Source organism: Protomyctophum parallelum (assembly GCF_964188405.1).
Source record: "Protomyctophum parallelum genome assembly, chromosome: 1".
Lineage (NCBI taxonomy): Eukaryota > Metazoa > Chordata > Actinopteri > Myctophiformes > Myctophidae > Protomyctophum > Protomyctophum parallelum.
In genome coordinates, this window is record NC_139697.1 from 75,741,163 (window position 1) to 75,766,768 (window position 25,606).

Consider the following 25,606-nt stretch of genomic DNA (forward strand, 5'->3'; position numbering starts at 1 on the left):
GAAATGAACTAGAAAAAGTGCACAGGTCTCCACCAGGAGGATAGGAGAGTGTGTGATGTTTGGCAAAATGTTTAGGAGTAATTTAAACATGTGTGTGTGTGTGTGTGTGTGTGTGTGTGTGTGTGTGTGTGTGTGTGTGTGTGTGTGCGCACACGCGCGCGTGTGTGCGTGTGTGTGTGGTGTAGTGTGTCTGTGTGTGGTGTGTGTGTGTGTGTGTGTGTGTGTGTGTGTGTGTGTGTGTGTCTGTGTGTGTGTGTGTGTGTGTGTGTGTGTGAGACGCAACTTGGCCTGTTGTAGCGCCACCATGATGCTGATTTGAAAACTGTCAAGTGGCATTTCTTCCTCAGCCTATAGTGGGAATAGGCATGCACGGCTTGGGAAGCCGTGGATTTTTCAGATCAAGAACGCCCAAATTAATATGTTTGTGTACGCTGCGGGGCCCATCTGCAAACATTTTATGCCAGGGACCCCCATACAAGATTTATGTTTTTAAAACGTTTAAAAGAATATTCCCGTCTTTTTTTTCTCCCAAAAATGTCTCTCTCTTTTTCTTCCTTTTTTTCTTTTTTTAAGTTAACTGCGACCAAAGGTCGCAGTTTACTATGGAATAGTGCATTTCCCGTCAGTGTGTGTTTTGGTTGGTTGGTGGTTGGTTGGTTGGGGTGAGAAAGCATGTGACATCATCATAGCCTGGCTAAAGCCAGATGCGAATCAGCCGTTGGCAAACATCACGTGTCTGTCATCATCAAGGATGGAGCATGTGACATCACGTGACATCATCAGGGATGGAGATCCCTGATGTCATCAATATTGGCCAGTAACTCTACATCTGACCTCAAACTCTTAGATCTCCATATGGAGCTGACCTGTTCTGACATTCCATATGTTGATCCTTCCCCGTCCATCCTTCCTCTTCGGTGTCTCCCTTTCGACTGATACCTGTCCATTTAAACTCTAGACGGGGCCTGCCCCAAAGTTATCGTGCAGCTGCGCCCGGCAGCCGGCGAAAACTAGAGTTATTTTACAGGCCCGAAAATTAAGATCTTACCCCCCATGCCAAAGCGCCAGCACTCGCCCAGCAGTCTGCTGTCACCCAGGCGGATATGTTGATCTGACCCCCCATTCCAAAGCGCCAGTGCTCGCCTAGCAGTCTGCTGTCATCCAGGCGGATATGTTGATCTTACCCCCCATGCCAAAGCGCCAGCGCTCGCCCAGCAGTCTGCTGTCACCCAGGCGGATATGTTGATCTGACCCGGTGACACCCCATTCCAAAGCGCCAGTGCTCACCCAGGATGTCTGCTGTGCTGTCACCCAGGCGGATATGTTGATCTGACCCCCCATTCCAAAGCGCCAGTGCTCGCCCAGCAGTCTGCTGTCACCCAGGCGGATGCGTGCATGTGACCTCGTCCTAAATGGCGTTGACGCTTCTTGCCCTCAGGCGTACTGTTATATTTCAAATAGACTATGTGGCCTAGCCTACCGGTGTATGTATAATCTCGCACCACCAGGCTTTCCACCTCGGAGGAAAAGTATACCTGTATGTGACTGTAGACTCGTTTGGGCTTGTTTTCATAGACCTTGTTGCTTGTTTCTTTCGTAAAACCTGGCAACACTGTCAGTCAGTCGGTCGGGTCGTCTCGGTCAGTGAGGAGGAGGAGTACTCTGTCAGCAGCACGTCTTGTTCCATCCTGCAGCCTGGGATTGACTTGATCTATTTATTTTAACACTCTATATTATCATTATCTAACATACTTGTATTTTATCCTATTTGAATCAGCAGTGTTGCTTGTGTTGTTGTTGCTATCATTCATTGATAGCTGTTTCACACGCCATGGCCGAACCCAGCACCAGATACCAGCAGGTATGCTTTTACATTTTTATTCATAAAAAACGTTCTAAATGAATGCTTAATTTGTTACAATTAAGCGACAGCGTCGCCCGTGAAAACTAGCCGATCTACAAGCTCACAACGCGTCGCCGTTGTGAGCTTGTAAATCGTCTATTTCCCCATAGGCCTTTGTTGTTTTCATCGGGTAGCTAACATTCATATTAGCTTCTAACCTGTTAGCTTCCTGGTCGCGCTCCACTCCAAACTAGTGACCCATCAAACAGTACGTGTCTCTCTCTATATCTCGGTGTATTGCTGTTTATAGTCGGGCATTCGACACATTATCACAAGTTTCATTCAACGTTTCATGCACTGTGTGAAAACCGGGGGTAAATGTGTGCGACTGTGCGTTGCATGTGATTAACTCCTAATTACATGAATATCGACATTGAAGGCCAAAGGGATTGTTCGGTCGGTCTGCCCCAAAATGCCATGCCTGCAGAAAAATGGCAAATAAGCTGGAGTGAGTCACGTGAATGGATGGGTCACACATAGCTCTGGTCCATAGCTCTAAATGCGTCTAAACGCAACGCATTAGAGCTATGGACCAGAGCTAGATCACACATTGCCGACCGTGCAACAGGCAGCCCCTCGACACCACAGGGTGTCCTGGCTGGGTGTGTAGTTAGCCCTACAAGCAGAACCCAATGGTAGCCTACTGACGTTTCTGACATTTTTGAGACCCAGACCATGGGGTCCTATTCCACCTCACCCTGCCACCGGGTACGCACACATAAATAAACGTAAATACCTTCGGATACGTCCTTTTGCGCTCTTTGACGGCTTTTGTTCGTTTGAGGGCTTCTGAATTTGTGAACTATAAGTACCTATAAATACCGCTGCGAATATCTCCTGTGGCGCGGAAGCCACCGATTTGGTCGCTTTGATTCTTCTCTTCCTTCCTTGTTTATTGACACCTCATTGTACTGCCTATCTGGCTAGCTAGTGGCTATAGCTATGACAGAGCAGATCAGAGGCAGGAACGTAGCCATGCACAAGCCAACCGCACATCGGGAGGCGGTACAATAAACGGTAAATAAACAAGAAGAATCAAAGCGACCAAATCGATCAAACAAAGCTTCCGCGACACAAGATAATTTGCAGCGGCATGTATAGGTACTTATAGTTGACACATTCAGAATAACTTTAAAGAAAAGAAGCCGTCAAACGGCGCAGACACGACGATATTGATGTCCGCGTTCTATCATTTCAATACGAAAACACAGTAACGCACAGGGACCCTACGTAAAGTGACATCCAAATTTCAGAAAAGCTTTACGGAGGGTTCCGAGAGGGGCTAGGTGTGTAGTGTGAATGGATTGTTGCTGGGTTGTTTCCATTCAGAAATCAGGATTCTGTTCTGTGGGCAGACAGGCGGGTTGTGTAGGACTGTATGTGGTGATCGTTGCTGCTGCTCTGCAGCATACCATGTCAACAATTAAATAAATTAAGAGTGCCTTAAAACATGAGTTCCGTGAGTGCTGGTTTTCTCTTTTAGAGGCATTTCTGTAGGTGGTGGTGGCAACACGTCTGGAATATGAAATGGTTCAAACTGGAGTGAATGAGAGAGTAGATCGATTGTTGTAAATGTAATTCAGTTCAAATTGAGCGTGCAGTGCATTAACTACAGCAGCACTGATACTGTTGGTGGAAACCTTGTGGGCCAGTGGTTTGATTTGATGAGATATAGCCTCTCAGACCCAAAACTTACAATATTCTGTTATCATTGGATAAGAATTTGTCCACAATTCCATTGTATTGATGTTGGTTGTTAACTTGTTGGTACTTACTTGGAGATATAATGGGAGAGATAACAGGCAAACTTTGAACAAAATAACAATTCTTCTACATTCTCTAATTGTTTAGACTTGTTGTAAATTAAGTAATGCAGATGTTTAACCATAACTTGACTCTTGAGAGCGTACAATGAAACCGAATGGACCATGGCCATGGGTCCACCGACTCCCATCATTTAGCTGGGGACCACCTGGAAGCCCCTCAAGGACCACTGGTCGTCCCCGGACCACTGTTACTTTTCCTAAAATGTATTAAAGAACCTGTGTCCTGAATGGATCCAATGTAGCTATGATTTAGCCACAAGCTCTTGTTAATATGTTTAATTCAATATTTATGAAAACTGCAGACCATTTTCTCTATAAAATACAAACAATAGCACATCTCACGATGTGTAGTATTGTGCTGTAATGTGGGCTTGTAGATCAGCTATTTTTGTGTGACACTGTAGTATGACAAAGTATGGCATTCTGATTCATTTGGTTTTTAAAACAAATGGAGATACAAGGTTTCTGCAAGTAGCCTACCATACACAAGCTGTCAAATGAAAGGATTGATTACCTGTCATGCAGAAATGAATATAAATACATGGCATCATCACATGCTGTTATTTGCTTATTTCGTCTTTTTCAGTTGTCTTTTCTGGGTCCAGACATGTTACTATGTTAGCTAGCTTAGTTACCATAGTTTGTCCTTGGTAGGACTCTGGCCTGGCTCTGACCCAGTGCCTTATAGTTGTTGTTAGCCTCGTCATTACCTTTCAATTATTAATTTATCGTTCCTTAAATGCTTGTTCAGTTTCAGTTCAACTTTGAAACCTCTTTGGTGGCTGCAGAGAATGATACAGCTTCAGTCTGAGGTGTCTGTCTTCTGTAATTACTAATTACATTACATAGGTTCTCAAACCTTTTAATTTGAAGGACCCCCAGGTTGACATGCATTAGCCCATGGACCCCAAGATTAGGACCATTTACTTACGCCATTTGGTTCCATTTAAACTCTTAAGAGAGACAGAGTTACAGACACTTAAGCTTCTATTTGGTTCCTCCTGTCAAACTGGGGATCCCCTGGAACCCCCTCAAGGTCCCCTGGGGGTCCAAGGACCCCACTTTGTGAACCACACCATTACAGATATTCTCATTCTCTTTGTTTGTTGGATGAAATTAAACTGGATATGTCATTACTCATTATACAATAGACAATTTTTTTAAATGTTCTAGATTGCAAGCTTACACACATTACATAAGAATGCTTTCTGGCAGGCACACAAGGAAGTAATTATACATAGGGACTAAGTGGTCAAAGTAGTATTTGTGAGTGAGTCAATTTAGTAAATTATTGTACTTTGGACAGACAGACAGAGTGAAAGAAAGCAAGTGAGGCGGCTCAGAATAGGTCATCAATAATAGAGGCGCTTGTCCAGGCTGATTCCACCTAATGGAGATCCCAGAGCTCGGAGTAAGAGGAAGAGGGCAGAGCTAATGGAGTTGTGGCTTGAACCTGCTTCATCTGAAGCCCCCTTTTTCCTCTCATAAAGCTTCTGCTCTGTTTGGTTTTCCAGTGGGTGTTTGGTAATTCAGCTGTTTTTGTGTCAGGCTGGGGTGGAAAAAGGAACTTTCTTCTTGGGATCTCATGCCCAGGCAGCCACCATGCTGGGTCTGTGTACCGCCTTATACATCACATTGGTTATTTTAAACCCTCAGCCCACGCATGATGAGAACGAGGCATTTAACATCATCATTATCATAATTCAGTCAGTGTTGTATAATATGCACTCTTCGAGGGCTGCAACTATCGATTAATTATGCTTTTCGGCTATTATAATAACATGGACAAAATATGAATCAGTTAATTTATTAAAGGTTGTTATTTTTAAATAATTTATTCAATCGGTAGACTCTTATATACACCAATATTCTGCCCATGGATATTCTAGAGAATTGCTTTTCAGGTCCTTGTGTCAGCTCTGCCATATGTACTGTCAGTACATAAGACTACAGCGCGTACTTAAGCTTTTCTCACATAAACCTTGCTCTCCATTTCTCAGAATTCTCACTGCTTGGCTTTAATTCTTGAGAACTGCCAGCCCAGAAACCTATGACGTCACTCTCTGGCAGAAACCTTATGAATGCCCTACTTCGTCTTACAAACGCAAAAGTAGTGAAAATATAGCTGATTTACAAAGTCGCAATGTTACGTGTTTTTTCAATATATTCTTAAACATTTTAAGTGAAAGTGGTTAAGTGTGTATAGGTTTAATAAATATTGAACCAATGACATATATTAACAAGAGCTTGTAAGTGACTAAATAATAACTACATTTATTTTGGATCCATTGGAGCACAGGTTCTTTTTTCCATCTCATTAAAAGTAACGGTTTTGGAGGTTTCCGCCCGACAGTTTCTTTTTATTTGCTATGGAAGGCCCTTGATAAGGAAGAGCTCAGTTCTTCATTTGTACTGTTTTGTTAATTGGTTCTTAATTGGACCGTTTTGTTCCGTCTGCATCACTCGCTTCTCATTTGCATTCAGTGCAGATGTCTGGAAGGCAGCGATACAGAAGTGAGGGAGATGGAAGGAGAATTAATCCATTGTTATTAATCATATTTCCAGACAAATTCTGTCTCGGCAGAGAGTGTGTACTGCCTGGTGTTATGTCAGGTTATTCATGGCTTCGCAATGAACACTCCCACATAGCACAATCCTTGTAGATTGTACGTATCTTTGTACCGTCTTCATTAGGACAAAAAGTTACCGATTGTACCAAAGTGTTTCTATCATTTACCTAATCCCTCTTAAAGTGTTCCGATTGATATTGTTCATCAGCTGTTGTTGTAGTAGTTGGTGTGGTCTTTGCACTCCTCTTGGGCAGCTCTTTAGCAGTGGCTGAGGCCCAGTTCAGTATCCATCCAGACTCTGGATTCCAGAGTGAGCGACAGGACAGAGCTGTCATGGGGTCACGTGCTGGATGTCTGGATTGATGGATTAGCCTGTTCACAACCTCTCCGGCTAATTAGCGGAAATCTATCACACAGGCGAAGAACAAGTTGTCTCTGTTGCCTTCCCAGTACTCAAGTAGCCAATTTAGTAATATAATAGCTAGCTGCTTACAACATGGGTTTCAGCTCACTTCTGGCATCACACACACACACACACACACACACACACACACACACACACACAGAGGACCAATGTCATCAACACTTAAGCCCTAACCACACCAAAGGGTCACCAACTCCTTGCGTCCAAACAGTTACAAGGAGTTAACGCTAAAAACGTCTTGACCCTTTGATGTGGTTTGGGCCATTGAATTCCATGCGTTGAATCACTACTGTCAACATGTGTCAACGTACAACAATACATATCACACCGCAGGCCAGGGACAACACTAAAACCGCCTTGACCCTTTGGTGTGGTTAGTTCTTATTAACACAATCAGCGTCGGGATTCCTTCAAAATAGAAGCTTTGGGGTGCCGGGAAGACAAGGCCGCTTTTACTCTGTAAAACTCCCCTCTTCTGTTCCGGAAATATATATATATATATACAGTATACAGTATATATATTTAGCTTGCTTACCTTGTTCTCGTTTCGATAATAATCACTAAATAATCCATCGTGTTCTTATTTTGAGAAGTCAGAAATGAAGAGCTTAGTATCTATCTGATCAAAACGACGGAGAGCGCCCTAGATTAGGAGAGACGAGGCATTCTTTCTGCCGCGGTAAAGTGGGACCCAATTGTGGGTCACGGACCGATATTTGTGGGTCGCGAGTGAATATCACCCTCCTTTTTCATACATTGAAAGAAAATTCAAAGAATTTCATGAATGAAATTAAATTTAAAACAATCAAAAGAAATTCCATATAATCCACAATTATTTTCTAGATGGAAGTGAAAATAGACGATCTGCAAGCTCACAATGTGGCACGAAGCAACGTGCTATGACCTCCATAATGTGAAATGTTATCGATGTTATCTAATATCTACCTACAAACTGTTTTCCCACAAAAAAATATAATGAATACTGGGCACGGTTTTTCCCCATTAGCTTTGAATTTCCAAGCAGGTTCATGCTGCATAATAATGTATATAATTTGTGACACATACTGACCGTTGTTTACTTCCTCCCACAGCTGCCCAATGAGGAGGAGCCAGAGGAGGCTCCACAGGAAGTAGTAGACGCCCCGCCCCCGTACAGCAGCGCCACAGCTGACAATGCAGGTGAGAACATCTTCACCCCTAACCTCTGACCCCACTAGCCTGGGAGGCATACCATTTTCAGGTTTATGATGCGGTCCGGAGCGGATGATAACTTACGGCACGCTGTAGCTAGTCATCAGGCCGGAATCAGAATGACCCACACATAATTCCCAGCGATCAAGGGCATCATCATTTTAGGGCCTACGCCGCCTACCCAATACAATTTACAATTTAGGCATTTAGCAGACGCTCTTAATCCAGAGCGACTTACATTAAGCAAGAACAATAAGCATGGGAATACATCACATAAAAGCATTTATCATGAAACATGCGTAAGCTAAGAACGTAACAGTGGAATATCTATATAATGAAACTATACATATAAACTTATACATATATACTACTATGCTATACATAATGTACTATGGCGTGCTATGACTATATACAATGCAATTATAGTGCTGTCTACATAACATGCTATAAGTCTGTATCAAATGCTATCTAAGTCTACAGAAATGCTATCTATGGGGGTAGGGTAAGTGCTATGGGCCATGATGGAGTCTGAAAAGGTGGGTTTTCAGACTACGGCGGAAGATTGGGAGTGATGCTGCAGTTCTGACTGCAATGGGAAGTGCATTCCACAGTTTTGGAGCCAGAAGGGAGAAGAGTTTGGGACGTGTGGAGCGTTGTCCCGGCGTTTTTAGTGAGGGTACTTCCAGCTTCCCTGCGTTGGCTGATCTGAGTGCGCGGGAGGGTTTGTAGGGTTCAATCATACTTGCAAGATATGGGGGAGCCATACCTTTGGTTGCTTTGAATGCCAGCATCAGAGTTTTGTATTCTGTGCGGGCAGCGACCGGGAGCCAGTGGAGGGAGCGGAGCAGGGGGGAGACATGTGAGAATTTTGGCTGGTTGAAGACCAAGCGAGCTGCGGCATTTTGGATCAGCTGGAGAGGCTTAAGTGCACAAGCTGGTAGGCCAGTAAGGAGGGAGTTACAATAGTCGAGTTTTGACAAGACTGTTGTCAATAAAAGCCTTGATGAGTTTCTTCAAGTACTTCTTGGAATAGTTCGTTTGGTATATCCATCTTTTATTCCAACTTGTCCAACTGGCTAGACTAGAACAACAAACTTCTTTAGTTTTTTTCTTTTTTACGTCTTTATCATCCGGTCTAGACCACACCTAGACAGGTGTCACAAGTCAGGTGACGCAAGGTTACTTCCCCACAGCTTTACTATTACCGAAATGTTATTGGCAATTACTCTTTGGTTGCCCAGTATGATTTTCAGCTGGCTAACTGTTCTGTACTATATGTGTGCCCTGATGTCACATGTGTGGATCATTTTCTATGCAAAATATAATTATAATAATAATTAATTAAGTCAATTTGTAAAGTCAGAATTCAAGTGTAATTTCCGAGCTCAGTTGATAACATATAGGAAACGATAAGTGATGTATCCTCGTACCCAATGGCGGGTGTATCATCAAGGGCTACATCACTAATGGACAATTTGTGGTGTGATCTAACAGGAATCAATGTAATCTCCAAACACACATACAGTATCATGCACTGTTTCTTAGGTTATTTATTGTGGTTGTACTTGTAACAAGCTGGGGTGGATATTGTATGACACATTTGTCAAGAGCAGAGGAGATGGTGTTTTCACAATTCACATGTCGTCATGTTCTGGTGTCATTGTGGGTGTATTTGTCATCGTACTGGAGTGGAATGGGTGGCTACGGCTCTACATACTGTAGAGGAACTTCTCGTTCCCCGAGAGAGCATGGTGACATGGTGTCTGACATTCTTGTCTCGCACTATGAGATGGGGTATTGCCACTGTTACTTTGGATTTGGCCATTTTAATTCTTTTGTAGGTTAACAGTTTGTGGTCACCCTACTTTGGGCAAAATATATTAAATCTTTTCAAATGTCAAACCATTTCAGCAAACAGCATTTGTTAAATAAATTAAATGTATTGGATGCCTATTTGGATACTATGGTGTCTATTCCGATGTTTTAAAAAACTTGAAAAGATGACCTGGGCGTTTATCTTTAGAAGGTGACTATAATGTTCAGTTTTCCTTCCGTATGACTTATCCATGGTCTACTGTTCTAGTTTATAATCTGCCAGTGAAGTAAGGTCAGCGACGGTGACTATCCCTCCTCGACAAGTGAGGTCAAAGTCACATTTAAAAGGATTAGGCCATATTTAGATGTGTTGAAGCCTGCATCAGGCCTTCCCTGGTGAAGTCGCCTGTGTGACCCATTAATTTAACCAGGATTGTAATTCTCAGACTTTCAGCCATCACATTTAAATTCAAACTGCGCTGAGCTTAAAGCCATGCTTTTATGCTTTTAGTCAAACAATTAGTTGTGTTTGTTGGACAAAATACACACAATGAACTACTCGCACTAAAGTAAAAAAACAGTAATCCACTAGCAAAGAGGCTAGCCGCGTTGGGGGGAGGGTTATGAATTTAATAGGAAGGACCCCAATGGAAACAAGCCATAGGCTTTCTTGGGTTATAAATCCTCTTAGCAGACCTGGTATTGAACTGTGCTTTATTTCTGCAAACTGTTAAAGTATTCAATCAACTCATTGTATTGTAAGGTGAAAGGGAGCACGTGAGGTTGTGGGTAAATCCTGGTTAGGAATCGGATGGATCCTTTAGGATTTTAACCATTCCGGTTATTTAACAATTCCCTCTTTTTTTTGATTGATTTAGTATTATTTATTAGATTAATTTATTAGACATGTGTGTAACAGCATAAGGCACAGTCAGACATTAGATCTAAAAGGATAATGCAGTTTTTTTAAAGGATCCCTGGCTAATAAGACAATATGCCTTAATACATTATAATTGCCCTCTATGACTAAAATCCCAAAATAAAAACACACATATTTTAAGGCCATAGGGACTGCTTCCATCGCAGGTTTACAGTATGATGTCATATGCCCATGTGTGGTCCAGCCCTATGGAATTCATGGAATGCATGTGCTAATAAAAAATCACACCCGTGTGAATTGAGTGGTGCAATTGTCCGTTTGTGCACAACAATCTTGAAAACAAAGTATTGCATTGTGGGTTTGAGCAATTTAAATTAATTATATTTTTAGGAGCATGCCATGTTATCCACCTGCACAGCCTTTGTGATCTACTGTAGATCGCCATCTACCTTATGGGCACCCCTGCTATAGGGGGTTCCAGATGGACTCTTACAGGTCTGTAACTCCTGGGCGTTTGGTGGTTAAAACTAAAATGTTTGAGAACCACCGGTATTGTAATTGTGCAGCAGATGTATAGTCCTCGTACCAGCTCTGACAGTGTGATAAACCGGTTACGGAAATGCTTCCAAATGTAACGGAACCGATACTTCTGTTTCCTCAATTTTGGTTTCAAAAACTCACAGAACAATTTAAACCTGCCACAAGCTCTCTCTGGTTTAAATTAAAACTAATCAAACCAAGTGATGGTGAAGTTTCCGCTTGCACTGATGAGACACCTTGCTAGGTTTGAACTCATATTCTTTTTTTTAAAGATATTTCTTTGGCGTTTTTTGCCTTTTATTGATAGGGTACAGTAATTACTAATTAGACAGGAAAGGGGGAGAGAGATGGGGAGTGACACGCGGCAAAGGCCGTCGGGCTCGGGAGTCGAACCCGCGGCACGCTGTCCGGCTGGCTTGGCAGCCTACTGTAGGTGCCCAGACGGTTGAGCTAACCGCCCGGCCAGGTTTTAACCCATATCTAACAGGCTTTATTCCTCAGCAGAATGAGAGGCGGTCCAACGTTGACTAACCGTCCTAACTGGTTTAGTGTATTTAGTTTTGGTCAAATCTGCAGCTGACGGAGACGATGTTTATTGTCAAGTACAATCATTTGTGTTTTTTTCCCCCTCAGCCTACTTTGACTACAAGGAGGAGGGTTCTTTCCCCAAGCCTCCGTCGTACAATGTGGCCACGACGCTGCCGTCCTACGACGAGGCGGAGAGAACCAAGGCCCAGACTACCATTCCTCTGGTAACCGCAAGAGTGATCACTCAGTTTTCTTTTTTCAATTGCAGTATACACACACACACACACACACACACACACACACACACACACACACACACACACACACACACACACACACACACACACACACAATTCTTACCCCCAGGCATGGTTAATTAGTAGCTTTACGGAGTGACATAAAAGTGATCCATAAGTCAAAGGCTGAAGGCTAACATACTGTAACCTGTTCTGCCAAATGTGTTTTCCTTTCAGCTTGTGTTTGCATAGACATTTAGATCAGGTTGTGTTTGCTGCAGTAGCTTGTGTTAGGCGGCACTCGTTTGAACATACACATCTTAAGCCACTCAATGAGTTGATTTGGTGTGATTTACCTTAAAACCGTTTTGTCCCAACCCGACCCTTTGGTGTTGTTTGGGCTTAAAGCAGGGTGTCGACCTGACCCACGTGTTGCACTACTCGTTCCTCAACATTCTGACTTAAAAAAACTTAAAACAGCGCTGTTGCAAAACATAAACAAGGAAGTGGATGGAATCTGAAGCATCGTCCTAACCAATCAGAGTAAGAGACAAGTCGTCTGCAAGCGTTCATCTTTCCAGATGTACGTGACACCGTCCGTCGGCAGAGGACCTCCGCTACAAAATGTTTGTTATTATTTTTATTTTTTTAAAGATATTCTTTTGCGGCTTACGCCTTTTATTGTTTTTTTTAAGGGACAGACAGTAGGCTAACAGGAATCGTGAGAGAGATGGGGCAAGACATGCAGTAAAGGCCGTGTCTGGCTCGGGAGTCGAACCCGCGGCACACTGCGACTGGATTACCAGTTGGGCGCCCAGACGGTTATGCCACCGCCTGGGCAATGTTTGTTATTTTGACGTCATTAATTGTGCACGTTGGTCGATGCTTGTCACTCAACGCCTAAATTGGCCACACACACACACACACACACACACACACACACACACACACACACACACACACACACACACACACACACAGTTCTAATCTTTAAAATAGCAGATCTGCAAGCTCACAAGGTGTCACATTGTGAGCTTGTACAGTAGATGGTCAGTTTTCGCCATCTGTCGTCGTACAACAACTTATATAGAGTGCTCAAGCTGTTATGGCCACACATAGTCAGAAGTCTTGGTTAGAGTGTAAGAAGAATGAACCCAAACAGACCCATTGGCAGGGATCGACAGTGCGACTAGGTACTCGCATTTGCGACAAAAAATATCACTGTGCGACTTGTAAAATTAAATTTGTCGCACAGGTGCGACTACAGGATTTGACCATTCAATCGTGATAAAGACAAGTCTCTGTCTACAGCAAGTGCACATTCTATAGTCGCGGTTCTATACCTAAATTTATATTTCTGAACGGCGGTGTCGTTCGCCAAAAAGAGAAGACCTACAAGCTAACAACGTGTCGAGGCTCAATGCGGTGTTCATTTATTTTGAAGATCTGTCCCCTTTGCTCCCACCGCCCCTCCCCTCACTGTTTTGTTGCTCCGTGCTCTTCCCTGTCACTGCTTTCTGTCTGTCAGCAGCGGCAGTCAGAAAATAAGTCAGAGCGGGATAGCATTAGCATGATAGCACAGAGTCAGAAGGAATTGCTTGGACCGAGTGCAGTACTTTCATCCGACGGAGCATTGGTCCGAACGACAACCTACCTCCTCCCTCACCCTAACCCTAACCTCCCCCGGTGCAGACACCTAAACCTAACTGCAACCCTCTCCCGACCCGCAGCAATGCTCTGTCGGATGATAGTATGCCTCCCATGCCTCCCGCTTGGACCCCGACACGGCGACACGTTATTTGCAAAGTCTGTTTGTAATGCTCAAAGTTCAAACGTAACTTACTTTTAACCAAACGCGGGTGAAACAGCGTGCAGCCGTGCACGCACGCGCGCACACACACACATGGAGTGGACGGATTGATTTATAAAAAACAAAACTTGCTTAGCGTTTGCTTACAAAAGCGTGTGCCCAGCATAAATGATAATGCGAATGACCGAACTGGCTGGATTACCGTATTGATATCAGTCAGTCAGTCAAAGCCAAGGAGAATGTTACAACACTAATTCACCATCGAGCAGCCTCTGCACTGTCTGAATGTCACATCACTAACATGATAGAAAACAGAAGGATAAAAACGGATAGCCTGTCTATCCATCCATGAGCAACATATTATTTATCTAGCTCTGGTCCATAGCTCTAATGTGTTGCACGTATTAGAGGTATGGAACAGAGCTACTATCGATCTATCTACAAAGTATTAGCATAAAACAAATTGATTATATAGATTATATGAAAACAAACATAACAATGATATCATGATGAATATCACTATTTTGTGATAATTGCTGAAAAGATAGTGATATAATATTTTGACATTATTTTCCACCCCTACCTCATATCACTTCATTAAAGAAAAATCACACCCATGTTAAGTGAGGGGCGCTCTTGTCATCATACATCATCAGATATCATCTCATACTGGCCAATCAGAATGCCTGTTGCCTGTGATTGGTTAGCTGATTTGCTCGTTTACATATGACATACATTTTCCCTTCAATGTCAATGGCGTTTAATTTGTCATTTAGCAGAATTTTGACGTAATTTCTCTGTTGATTGTCAATGGCTCATTTTGAGATGTGTGGGGACAAAGGCTGTATATAGGAGGGGCTAGCGCCCCTTAAAAATACATCATTTTTCATCGTGCTCCTAAAATAATTTGTGTGCTACTAGATTTTTCAACTTAGGCGCACACGTGCTACTTGGAAAAATGCTAAGCGTCGAGCCCTGCCCATTGGGTCCATCTTTTACACTAACAGGGTTAAATTGACACTGACAATTGTTACTTAACCCATTTAGGCCTGATAAAACATGTCTTCTAAATCCTTCCACAGTTTTCTGAAATACCTATGTTTCTATATCAGTGGTGCTCAATATTTCATGTCAAGGACCCCAAAAATTATATGTAATTGGCCGCCGACCCCCATCTGAAAATATGTTGTTCCAGGGACCCCCCCCGGAAGCAAAGATTTGAGTTAAAAACGTTCGCTGTGATAGAATATATATTCAAAGATTTGTGCCACATTTTCACGATTTTTCAAAAATACATAAACATAATGCTTAAAACACCAAAATGGGTTAAGTGTCTAGTGTCTTCGCTGGTTGTGGAGTATGTGGGCCACTTGTTTATTTGCTGGTGTTTTGTTTCTCTGCCACACGCTGCTTGCCTTGCCTTGCCTCGCATTGCCTCGTGCTCAGCCGCAGCACAGGGAGGCGCGGCTGGACACCCTTGATGATGTCATTCGCAGTTCACTGGAGGTAACGTGGGAAGAATGTGTCTGTCGCCCCACCCCCTGTACTTCCACTTGTTCCTCCACCTGGTGTTAACACGAGTCTCATATCTGTGTGACGTTTTTTGTTTTGCTCGATCGCAGTACATCGAAACCTGGCAAAGTAACATTTCTAAGCTTTCAAAAACAAGTCTTTGGCACAACTACAAAGGCGACAGGTGCGTAGGAGAAGACCAGGCAAAGGCCCCAATGTACTGATATGAAGAAAAAACTCCTGCATACTAGTCTTCAAATGGTTTAATGGGAATAACAACGTTTTGGTTTCGGTCTATTAGACCTTCATCAGGTTATCTTAAAGCTTCCATGCAAAAAGAAAAAGCTAATTCCTGTGCTGCTCACATCCTCTAACATTCACATGTTTTACATTAGATGACATCAGACGTGATAAATTACCACCTGCCCTTCAACTTGCTTTTGTAGATGTGTTACTATTCTACAGCCACGGTACAGTCCCGGCCTCCCCGTCAGCTTTTTTGAGGGGCGCTAGCCTCTCCAATACATTGGCCTTTGAATATTACGTCATATAGCAGCGAAGTCTACGTTTGTTTAGAGCTGAGCAATTATGACGTAAATCTTTTGCCAGCCAAGTCTATTGACTTTAATGTTACGTAAGACGTAATGTGGCTGATGTAAATATATCTTGTGACTAAGCCAGGATGGATAAAGAAAATAAACTGTACACCGGTGGCCAATGTGGAAAAAGCGCCACAAAGAACAAACACATGACTCCCCGGGTGGGAATGCTTAAAACAAACGGTTAAAAATAACATATTCTTGGCTGCCACCTCGTCACCCCCTTTGACATACAAAAGCAAAAAAGGGCACCCCTCCCTCACTTAACATGAGTGTGAGTTTTTACTTCCCAATTTAAGCTGGGTGCAAATATCCTGCGTGTGCACTTTATTATGTTATTTACTAACGTGGCAAAACTCAACTCTGACCACATCCTGACGTCGTTCTAAAGTGTCACGAGTGTATTTGACCACATATACTATAGCTTCTCTATTCTGGGGTAAACATTTGACAAAAATAGCCGATCTACAACCTCATGCAAAGCATTGTAAGCTCGCAGATACCTAAGTTTCATTTTTCCGTTGAAGAGATTTGGTGTTTGGGGGAGTATAGTGCCCTGGGAGACCCCAGGCAACGCACTATATACAGTAGGGTTTACTTTAAGTGGTTAAAACTCAACTTGATGCTTTTGTTTGTTCAATCTAATGCCAGACACATGTTAATGCCAGGTTTAAGGTTGTCCCTGTGAGACCGAGTGCATGAGTCCTGGTGTAGGCTAGTGACAGTCGCAGATACTCCTGTGCTTCTCAAACCTTTGTAATTCATAAGACCCCCGTAACGCTCTAGACCTATTCATACTCCAGTTTTTGGTGATAAGATGACCAGTGACCACCGAAAACCAGAACATGATGTCACGTTGCGGTGATAAGCGACTCAACGCTCACCCAAACGCATCTCTGTTTTTGCTGACCACCTTATCACCTAAAACTGGAGTATGAATAGGCCTTTATAGACCTTGTTGAGGTGCCTTTGGAACCCCCTCAAGGAACCCTGAGAGTTGCTGGACTCCACTTTTTGAACCAGTAATCTGCCCCACTCGTTGTGCTGTATACCCCCTCCCACCCCACCCCATGTGTAGAGTGGCAGCTAGCTAGCCAGCTAGCATTGACTGTGGTGATTCAATTAGTGCCAAACTGACTGAATCACTGCACGGAATGAATGAATTTGACCACCACATTTCAATATTTCAAGTACCAGCTTTATAAAAAAAAAAGGCTTGTCTTTGACAGGCTTGCTTGCTGTCCTCATGTGTCGTTCGTTACCTTTTAGTCCATTCGTTGTGTTTGTGAGTATTTGTCCATCTTGTGTGAGCAGTGAAGCGGGACTTAAATTAAGTTTCATATAGATTTTTTTTTTGCCGATTGCATTTAACCACTGGCCCTCCTTGGTGTTGGTAAGAAAAACGCTGACAAGCAACAAGCTCATAAACGTGTCATAAACATGACGCGGTGAGAGCTTGTTGATAAGCTATTTTTGTGCAACATTGTACGACGAAGTAGAAAATAGGGTTTAAGTAGTTAAATGAGATTCCCCTTTGCAAAGAGAAGTGACTCCAGCATTTATTCACAAGCTTCTCAGTTTGTCGTTTTTTTGTTCTAAATTCTATCCCATTTGCATTAGTTTTCAATTGTTATCTGGATAGGTCTTTCGTGACAAATCTATACATTTATAGGTTGTTTATCGTTGTAGACGGCCCCTGCTCGATATCGATGCTTATTTTTTATACTCTGTCCGTCCCTCTCTCCTGGACAGGACGATGACTTTGTGAGCCGAGACGACTTTGAGGATGCCGACCAGCTGAGGATAGGCAATGATGGCATCTTCATGCTCACCTTCTTCAGTAAGAGAACACTGCATCATCGTCCGATCAATGATTGTAAACATACCACACTATTTGATTGTCTAGAAGTACAATCTCCCTTCACACATAAAGTCCAGCAGCCCTACCATGGAAAATGTGAACCCATTCTGACATGAGATCAGATTCTAAAAATATCTGTTTGAAAATGACAGTTTTCTGAAAAAGCTATGTTTCTATGTCAGTCGTTCTTCGATTTTTCGAAAATAGCAGACCTACAAGCTCGTAGCGTGCCACTCGGTGGTGCACTACGAGCTTGTAGATCTGCTATTTTTAAAGATGGAGTGCCACCATTTTTTTCCACCCTAAATCATGATCATCAGGTATTATTACAATATAAGGGGGAAGAACTTTTTCCAAAAAGTGTACAGTATTTGTTAAAATCATGCTTTTATGTGGACACGCCCACCAGTTCATTAAGTATGCCTGGTCTGCCTGGTGGGTGGTGATGGGTGGTGATCCAGATCCACCTGAACTGAAGCCACACCCACAGCTGTAGTTGTATGATAAAGGGGGGAGGGGTTAGGGGAGGGGCTGATAGTGTGATGTCACTATATTACTGTTTACTTCATTGGCCCGTTTGACTGTCAAGGGTCCAGGAAGAAACCCTAAATACAAAGTTAATACACCATTGCACATAAAAACAACTCCAGGGTGTCTAATGAAGTACTGTCACCTCATAGACACATGAAAAACTGGAAAAATACAAAAATTGTGGCACTACATCTTTAAATAGCTAAAGCATAACGTAATGCGAACACCAAAAGGGGTTCCCGCCTAAAAAGGCGCACAACATTGTCATTGATTATAGAAGCCCGACCAATCCGTCGGTCGCACCGATGTATCGGCCATTTTGGGCGCCGATGCCCGCCATTTTGTCGGACATCGGTGTTTATTTAATCCGATGTCCCGATGTTTATACAGGAGGGGGGAAAGTATTTAATGTTTACTACAGTCCATCCTGCACATATCACTCTCTCGGTCCTGCACCGCTTATTGGAGAAGTATATCACTCCGTCGGGTGCGCAGCGCAACTGCCACATGCACACACACACACACACACACGACACACCTCTGTGGGGGGAGAGAGAGAGATCGCGCTCGCAAACTCCTTACTCCTCGATTGTCTTACCTTTTATTTGTCTCAAATTGCCCAGCAAAACTATAATCCTTGTGTGAGTGTCTGTACATTTCACCCTAAAACTTGACCGCATAGGCAATCAAGACCATTAATTAATGACAGCTGTGAGGCTGTGTGTGTGGGGCAGGCTAATCATCCTTATAGTGAGGGACTACAGGGAGCAGGGACAACTATTATATTTTACATCATTCATATTACCGAACGATCGTTCACAAACTCGTTCATATTTAGGGTGAACGTGCTGTATTTCTGTTTGATGAACGTTGTGAGCTTGTAGATCAGCCACCCCCAGCATGCGGAGATGCAGGCTCTGAGAACATTCATAAACTTTTGCCTTCACAATAAAAGCATGCAGCTTTCACAAGTGTGCCCATATAGAGAAGGAAAATAATTAAGAATTCGGTGGCATTTCACATTGCAAAAGAGCAATTTTTGTAAAATGTAAAAATATATAAAAATTAAAGCAATTTTTTTTAATGATGAACTATGAACGGAACTAGTTCATTTATAAAATGTTGAACTGTGAACTGAACTAGTTCCTAAAAAAAAAAGAACTTTCCCAACACTTATATATATATATATCCTACATACAACAAAAATCACACCTGTGTGAAGTGATGGGTGCTAATTTATTTCTAACTCATGTTGATTTGGTGATGTAATGGTGATTATGAATATGATGTATATTGCTCAGACACTATGACATAAAATTGTCAATGAGAATTTAATCTTTTTGTAGGACGGACATCTACACTAATAGCTGAATAATAGGAGGGCATATATAGGGGTGCATTTCATTTTGAAAAAAATGCATTATGTGCCAAAACATTTTATTTAAATGTATTCAATGTATTCTATTGTTAATTGAATTTTAAAAACGTATTTTGAAGTTTAGTTTTTTTTTATTTATTACGAAACATCGGTCCAAAACATCGGCATCGTATCGGCATTGCTGGTGTAGGTCTCTCCAAAATCGGCATCAGCATCGGACCCAAAAATATGGCATCGGTCGAGCTCTAATTGATTATGCTTTACTGATGCTCTCTCAATCTAGGTATCAAAAGTAGCAGATCAACAAGCTTGAAACGCGTCGCTTTGTGGGATCTGTTACTTTTTTTAAATTCAAAATTGTATTTGTTTTTCAAAATCGTACAGGATCTAGGTTCAGTACAAAGCAGCATCAACATTACAAACCTTACAAATAACCAGTCCATGCTTTTGTGTGGTGCTGTACTATGATCAAGTAGGGTGTTAATTTACGCAGTAAATATGGAGAGGTTTCTGCCCAACAGCGACAATCTATGTGATCACATAATGTGTGTGTTGTGCTTGGTGCTTCCAGTGGCGTTCCTGTTCAACTGGATCGGTTTCTTCCTGTCCTTCTGTCTGACCACCTCGGCAGCGGGACGCTACGGGGCCATCTCCGGCTTCGGCCTCTCACTCATCAAATGGATCCTTATTGTCAGGGTAAGATAACCAACACGCACGTGCATGCTGTCCTTTTGAGGACATTTTGTCCTCTCCTCTCCTCTGAGGAGAGAATGAGGTCAGTGCAGACTCTGCAGAGCCGTCACACCCATGCAACGGGTGCTTTGGAGATGTGTGTGGCCACAGCAGAGAAGAGGCCCTGGAGGACGAGGTAGACACGACGGTCATAAGGATGAGTGTCTGTGATGATGAATTCTGTATATACAGGTGTTCTGTGCAAAGTGAATAAGATTGGAGTTAAGGTAGTAAAGTGATATTTTCTGGTTAAAACAAAAGTTTGTTTTTGTTAAAAGGTTAAATCACTATATTCTCATTGCTATAGAGTGCTTATTCGGTAACAGGGGTCCCCCTGTCTCGCCAGCTCTTTAAATTAATAAACGGAAAATAGATTTTCAGGTCTGGAAAAGTGTGGAAAATGTCGGTTATTCCAGCTCGTGCTGTCGCCCTAACCTGGGGTGTCCGTACTCCGAGAGCGGCCAGTCCATTCTGGCACCAGTATGCCTTTGCACGTGGAAGTTTTGCCTCCTTGGCTGCCCTGGGAGTACAGATGCCCCAGGCACCTAAGGCGACAGCATGAGCTGGAATCACAGACAGGGCAGGGACCAGGGGCTTCCTTCCCCCCGAGTCCCCTGCCCTGGAATCACAGACAGGGCAGGGACCAGGGGCGTCCCCCCCCCCTGAGTCCCCTGCCCGGGGAAGATTTTTCGACTGCGGCTTGCCTCTGGAGTGACAAATAGGCCTGAAATTTGAGAATTAAAGTATGTAATTTTGAAATTCCAAATGTGTAGTGATCCTGAATAAAAAGCTGGAGAGACATGGAGATTCCTGATATATACACTTTCTATACTTATATATCAAAGTTTATTATGCACTAATATGTAACAGGATACTTAATGTGTCTTCTGGACTGTCTTGTGAAACTGACGACTGGGTACATTTTAGCAGAACTATTCAAATGGGAAGTGGGTAACTATGTTACCTAATAATTCAAAAGAATGTAGTCTGTAAAAGGAGGTTGTGTAAAGTAAACAAACTAAAAAAGAGGCTGATGAATTGTTGGTTCCCAAACATTGTGACAACCACGCATTATTTATTGCAATATATACAACTACCGGTAATCCAAAAAATTTGCTTCTAGATTAGCCCATTGAAACCGGCAAATTTTTGATTTTTGCGTTGGCTATTCAAAAATAGCAGATCTACATGCTCACAGCGTGTCGCGCTGCAAAGTGACACATTCTGCAATTTTTTTAACATGTTTGAAAAAGTGTTTTAACTAGTGATTTAGAAGGCACTTTTAGAAATGTATTTGGGTTAGATTTATCAAAATGTAATCGATAGAATATAATGTTAGCTAGTTTTTAAATGGATAGTTGCAGCCCTACATGGCAGCTCACTCACTCTGGTGTCTGTGACTTTGTCTTCCAGTTCTCCACGTATTTCCCAGGCTACTTTGATGGACAGTACTGGCTGTGGTGGGTGTTCCTGGTGCTTGGTGAGTATCTGTTCACACCAACGTTATAATACTTTGGGATTGTTTTTTCTTTACGTCATAGTTTAGTTGTAGTTCTTTTAGTTATTTTTTTTCCCTTCTCCTTCCTATAATTCAGTTAGTTTTAGGGGTTTGCTAGTTTATTTTTTAATGTTTTGTGACTTTTATTGTGATTTTTAGTTTAAATTTGTATTAGTTTTTGTGTTTTACTTTAGGTAGACAACCAGTGGTTTGAAAAAAAAAAGGAATAATGATTGGCCCAAGACCAAACGTACTTGCCGCCCTCTGATATAGCGTTTAACCACTTGAACCCCCAGCATATTGTGGGGAAAGCGTTCACAGAAAATAGCCGATCAACAAGCTCTTGTGAGCTTGTAGAGGGGTTGCATGGTGACAAAGAATTTTCCGGGCGTCTCCAGCCAAAAACATAAAAAAAACCCTGGATTAACCAACGCTCCTCTCCTCCAGGGTTCATGCTGTTCCTCCGAGGCTTCATCAACTACGCTCGCATCCGCAAGATGGCCGACTCCTTCTCTAACCTTCCCCGAACCCGGGTCCTCTTCATCTACTGAGCCATCCTGGTTACCATCACCTCCATTATCACCCTTCTCTCTCTCTGTCTCTCTGTTTCAGGGCCTGGGCAATTGGATTATTTAAAACGTTTTGCCTCGATGGAAAATCAACTGTGAAAATAGCAGATCGACACAGATGAAATATTAAGTGGATAATCAGACTAATCGATTTAGTCAATTATAAGAAAATATAGACATACATTAGAATTTGTGTCAACTCGTTGAAGAAATGTAATTAAATTAACTTGCTCCTCTATTATTCAATTAACCTATGGTACATAAGAAGTGGCTTAGTGGTTCTTCTGATAATATATAGGTTTCAATATTCTTTTCATTGAATTGCCTGGCCCTATCTCTCTATCTCTCTCTCTCTCTCTCTCTAACTGAGAGACACTCTATTACTGCCTGTCTTTTGACCCAAACAAAGATGGAAAGAAGACCTTCAGTAGGTTTTCTTCTGTTCACCGTACTGTTGGACAATGCAATTTCTAAAGAAGATCTGTGAAAACGACAACAACCAAACCCATCATCAGTCAGTTCGTCAGTGGTGAAATGTTAAGTGCTATTTGCAAACTTCCGAAGTGTGTGTGATGTATGAATAATGCCTTATTTACTATATTATATTAATATCCATTTGTAGCAATGACATGCACTGGTTTAGACAACAGGGGGCAGTCTTGATTGTGTTTTTTTTTTTCTTTCGTTCTTCTCCAAACGGATTCAGAATCAAGTCTTTGGATGTAGAGCAGTGGTTCTCAAAATGTTTATTTTAACTTTTATTTCAAGGACCCCCCATAACTCTGAGTGTACAAATGCCCCATTTGTATGCTCTCAGAGTTGCAGACCTACAGGTATAGTGCAGTGTCCATTTGGAACCCACTCAAGGAACCCACATTGAGAACCTCTGGTGTAGAGGATCAGCCTAGATGCTGACTCGGCTGGGTTTCCCTTTAGCATTTCTCATTATCGGCTTGTTTCCCATTTATTTTGTCAAATATTATATTTCTAGAGGCATCCGATGCCCGTGCTGTGAATGCTACTTTGTATGAGTATATTGTTCGCTGTCGACCGGAAACTGGCCAAAACAGTCACTTTTTAAGGAAAATAGATCTGTAATTATTATTTAGCTCTTTATAATACTTTTCATCAGTTTAATATTTGTAAACCTCACAGACACGTATAGCCTTCAACCTGGTGTCCCTGTGTTGGGAATGTCCTTGTCGGCATTTGTTTGTTTTAGAAAGTGGCACAATAAGCTCAAAGTGTTATGATGTGACGTGTTCTGAGATTGTAGATAAGGATCTTTCCCTACTTTTTGTGCGACACTGACACGGCAGACATATGATTATGAAATGGGGAGTTAATTTATAAAAAACACAAAGGATAAAATATTATGGAGTAGGTTTCTGCCCGACAGCGTCGATATACCTATTTAAAATCCCATCCCATGCACATTATTTGCACATTACCAGATAGGTGTGGAGGAGGCAGGCGTGGGGGTGGTCAGTGTCTCACACTTATTACGCCTATTAGTGGTGATGCACGATACTATCGGTAGTATATCGATATCGTCTGATTCGCGCTAAAAATCCAATTTCACTATCCAACCGATATCAAAACAATTCCGATGTTTTTCACCGATATTTCACCGACATTAACGCAATATTAATGTGACCGTTAATGCCTTTGAAAATGAAAACGCAAAGAGTCAGCAATGATGATAATGTGATTTATCGTTATAAGACGATAAGATTGATATTGTGCATCTCTAGTTTCGATTTTACATTACGTCGTACGACGATGTCTACTCGGCAAAAATTGCCAATCTACTACCACTTAAGCTCACAATGCATCACGTACGACCAGATAGTACAAACCTTGCCATCTCTGCACCATTATTTCAAACTTTTGCTTCGATTATGATCAATGAACAATTATTGTTGTAGATTACTTGCCCACATCACATTGCGAGGCGTCGTGTTGTGAACTTGTCGATCGACTATTTTTGCTGTTTTTGTACACCACCAAATACAATTAAGTACGAAGTGTTTAATCAGACTAATATATTAGTTGAATATAAAAAGATATTATAAATTTGTTTTTGCGTCAAATTGTTATATAATTAAAATGTATATACAAAACCTGTTTCTCGATTATTCGATTAACTTACATGAGCTATTAATTCGGTAATTTTTTGTAAATATCGGCTTTGATTTATCTTCGGTTAATGTCGCCCTCTCCTCCATTGAACGTCCACTGGAAACAAACTATTCTTATTGTCAGATGCTTTTTGGAAACCCTGCCCTGTAAAGAACAAAGGGGTTCCTTCATAGTAAGCAGTTCCCCCCCCCCCCCCCCCCCCCCCATTGATGTAGTAATGAAATATTAAAGTTATTCTTTTTATGATGTTTACCTTCAACCTGCAGAGAAGTCGACTCATTTATTATATTGTATTACTATTCTAAAAAGGGTCTTGCTTACCTCAAAGTTAGAACATGTTTAGGATTAACAGTTAACCCCAGCGTCCTTGTTTTGGAGACTTGCAGAAAATAGCACATTTGGAGCTTGTCGATCGGCTATTCTCAGCGAACGTTTTCCCCACAATAACAAAAGAAACTAGAAAAAGTGCCCTTCCGGGCACAGGTCTCCACCAGGTTATCCACAGATCCGTGCAGTTAGAGGTAAAAACACTTTTCGGCCAGTTATAGCGCCACCTTGAGGCTGAGTTGAAATTGTTCATGTGGCATTTCGTCCTCGGCCTAGTGGGAATGTGGGTGCACAATTTCACGGAAATCACGCGATGTGTTCATGATTTGCAGCATTTTGTTTGAAACTGAGCACTCCTGTGAACTTTGGAAGCCAATCTTAACCAATCAGGATGGAGTCTGATAAATCTGAAAGACCCGTTTCGTTGAATGGCTCTAGAGAGACTGTGTACCAATTTGCGTGATGTTTGGACAAAATCTGTAGGTGTACTGTGCAAAAACTTGTTTTGCACAAAGCGGCCTCCTGGTGGCGCTATAACAGGCCGTTGTGGAAAGTTTGGGGCAGAGGTTCATGGTTGGCATCCAGGGAGTGTGTGTGCAAAATATGGCATCGAAAAACTTGTTTTGCACAAAGCGGCCTCCTGGTGGCGCTATAACAGGCCGTTCTGGAAAGTTTGGGGCAGAGGTTCATGGTTGGCATCCAGGGAGTGTGTGTGCAAAATTTGGCATCGACCG

General features: G+C 42.3%; 1 protein-coding gene across 2 annotated transcripts; it reads left to right on the plus strand.

Moving 5' to 3' along the window:
- The first annotated feature begins 1,631 nt into the window (after nt 1–1,631).
- Nucleotides 1,632–24,996, plus strand: LOC310865554 (NEDD4 family-interacting protein 1-like). 2 transcript variants are annotated; one of them, XM_083774713.1, is made up of 8 exons: nt 1,632–1,861; nt 7,815–7,902; nt 11,783–11,901; nt 15,170–15,229; nt 17,587–17,674; nt 20,176–20,300; nt 21,750–21,816; nt 22,282–24,996. In XM_083774713.1, the coding sequence occupies exons 1-8, from the start codon at nt 1,832–1,834 to the stop codon at nt 22,383–22,385; spliced, it is 681 nt and encodes a 226-aa protein (XP_083630839.1). In that variant the 5' UTR covers nt 1,632–1,831; the 3' UTR covers nt 22,386–24,996. The 2 variants fall into 2 exon arrangements, with proteins under 2 accessions (XP_083630839.1, XP_083630840.1); XM_083774714.1 differs by lacking the exon at nt 15,170–15,229.
- The last annotated feature ends 610 nt before the right edge of the window (nt 24,997–25,606 follow it).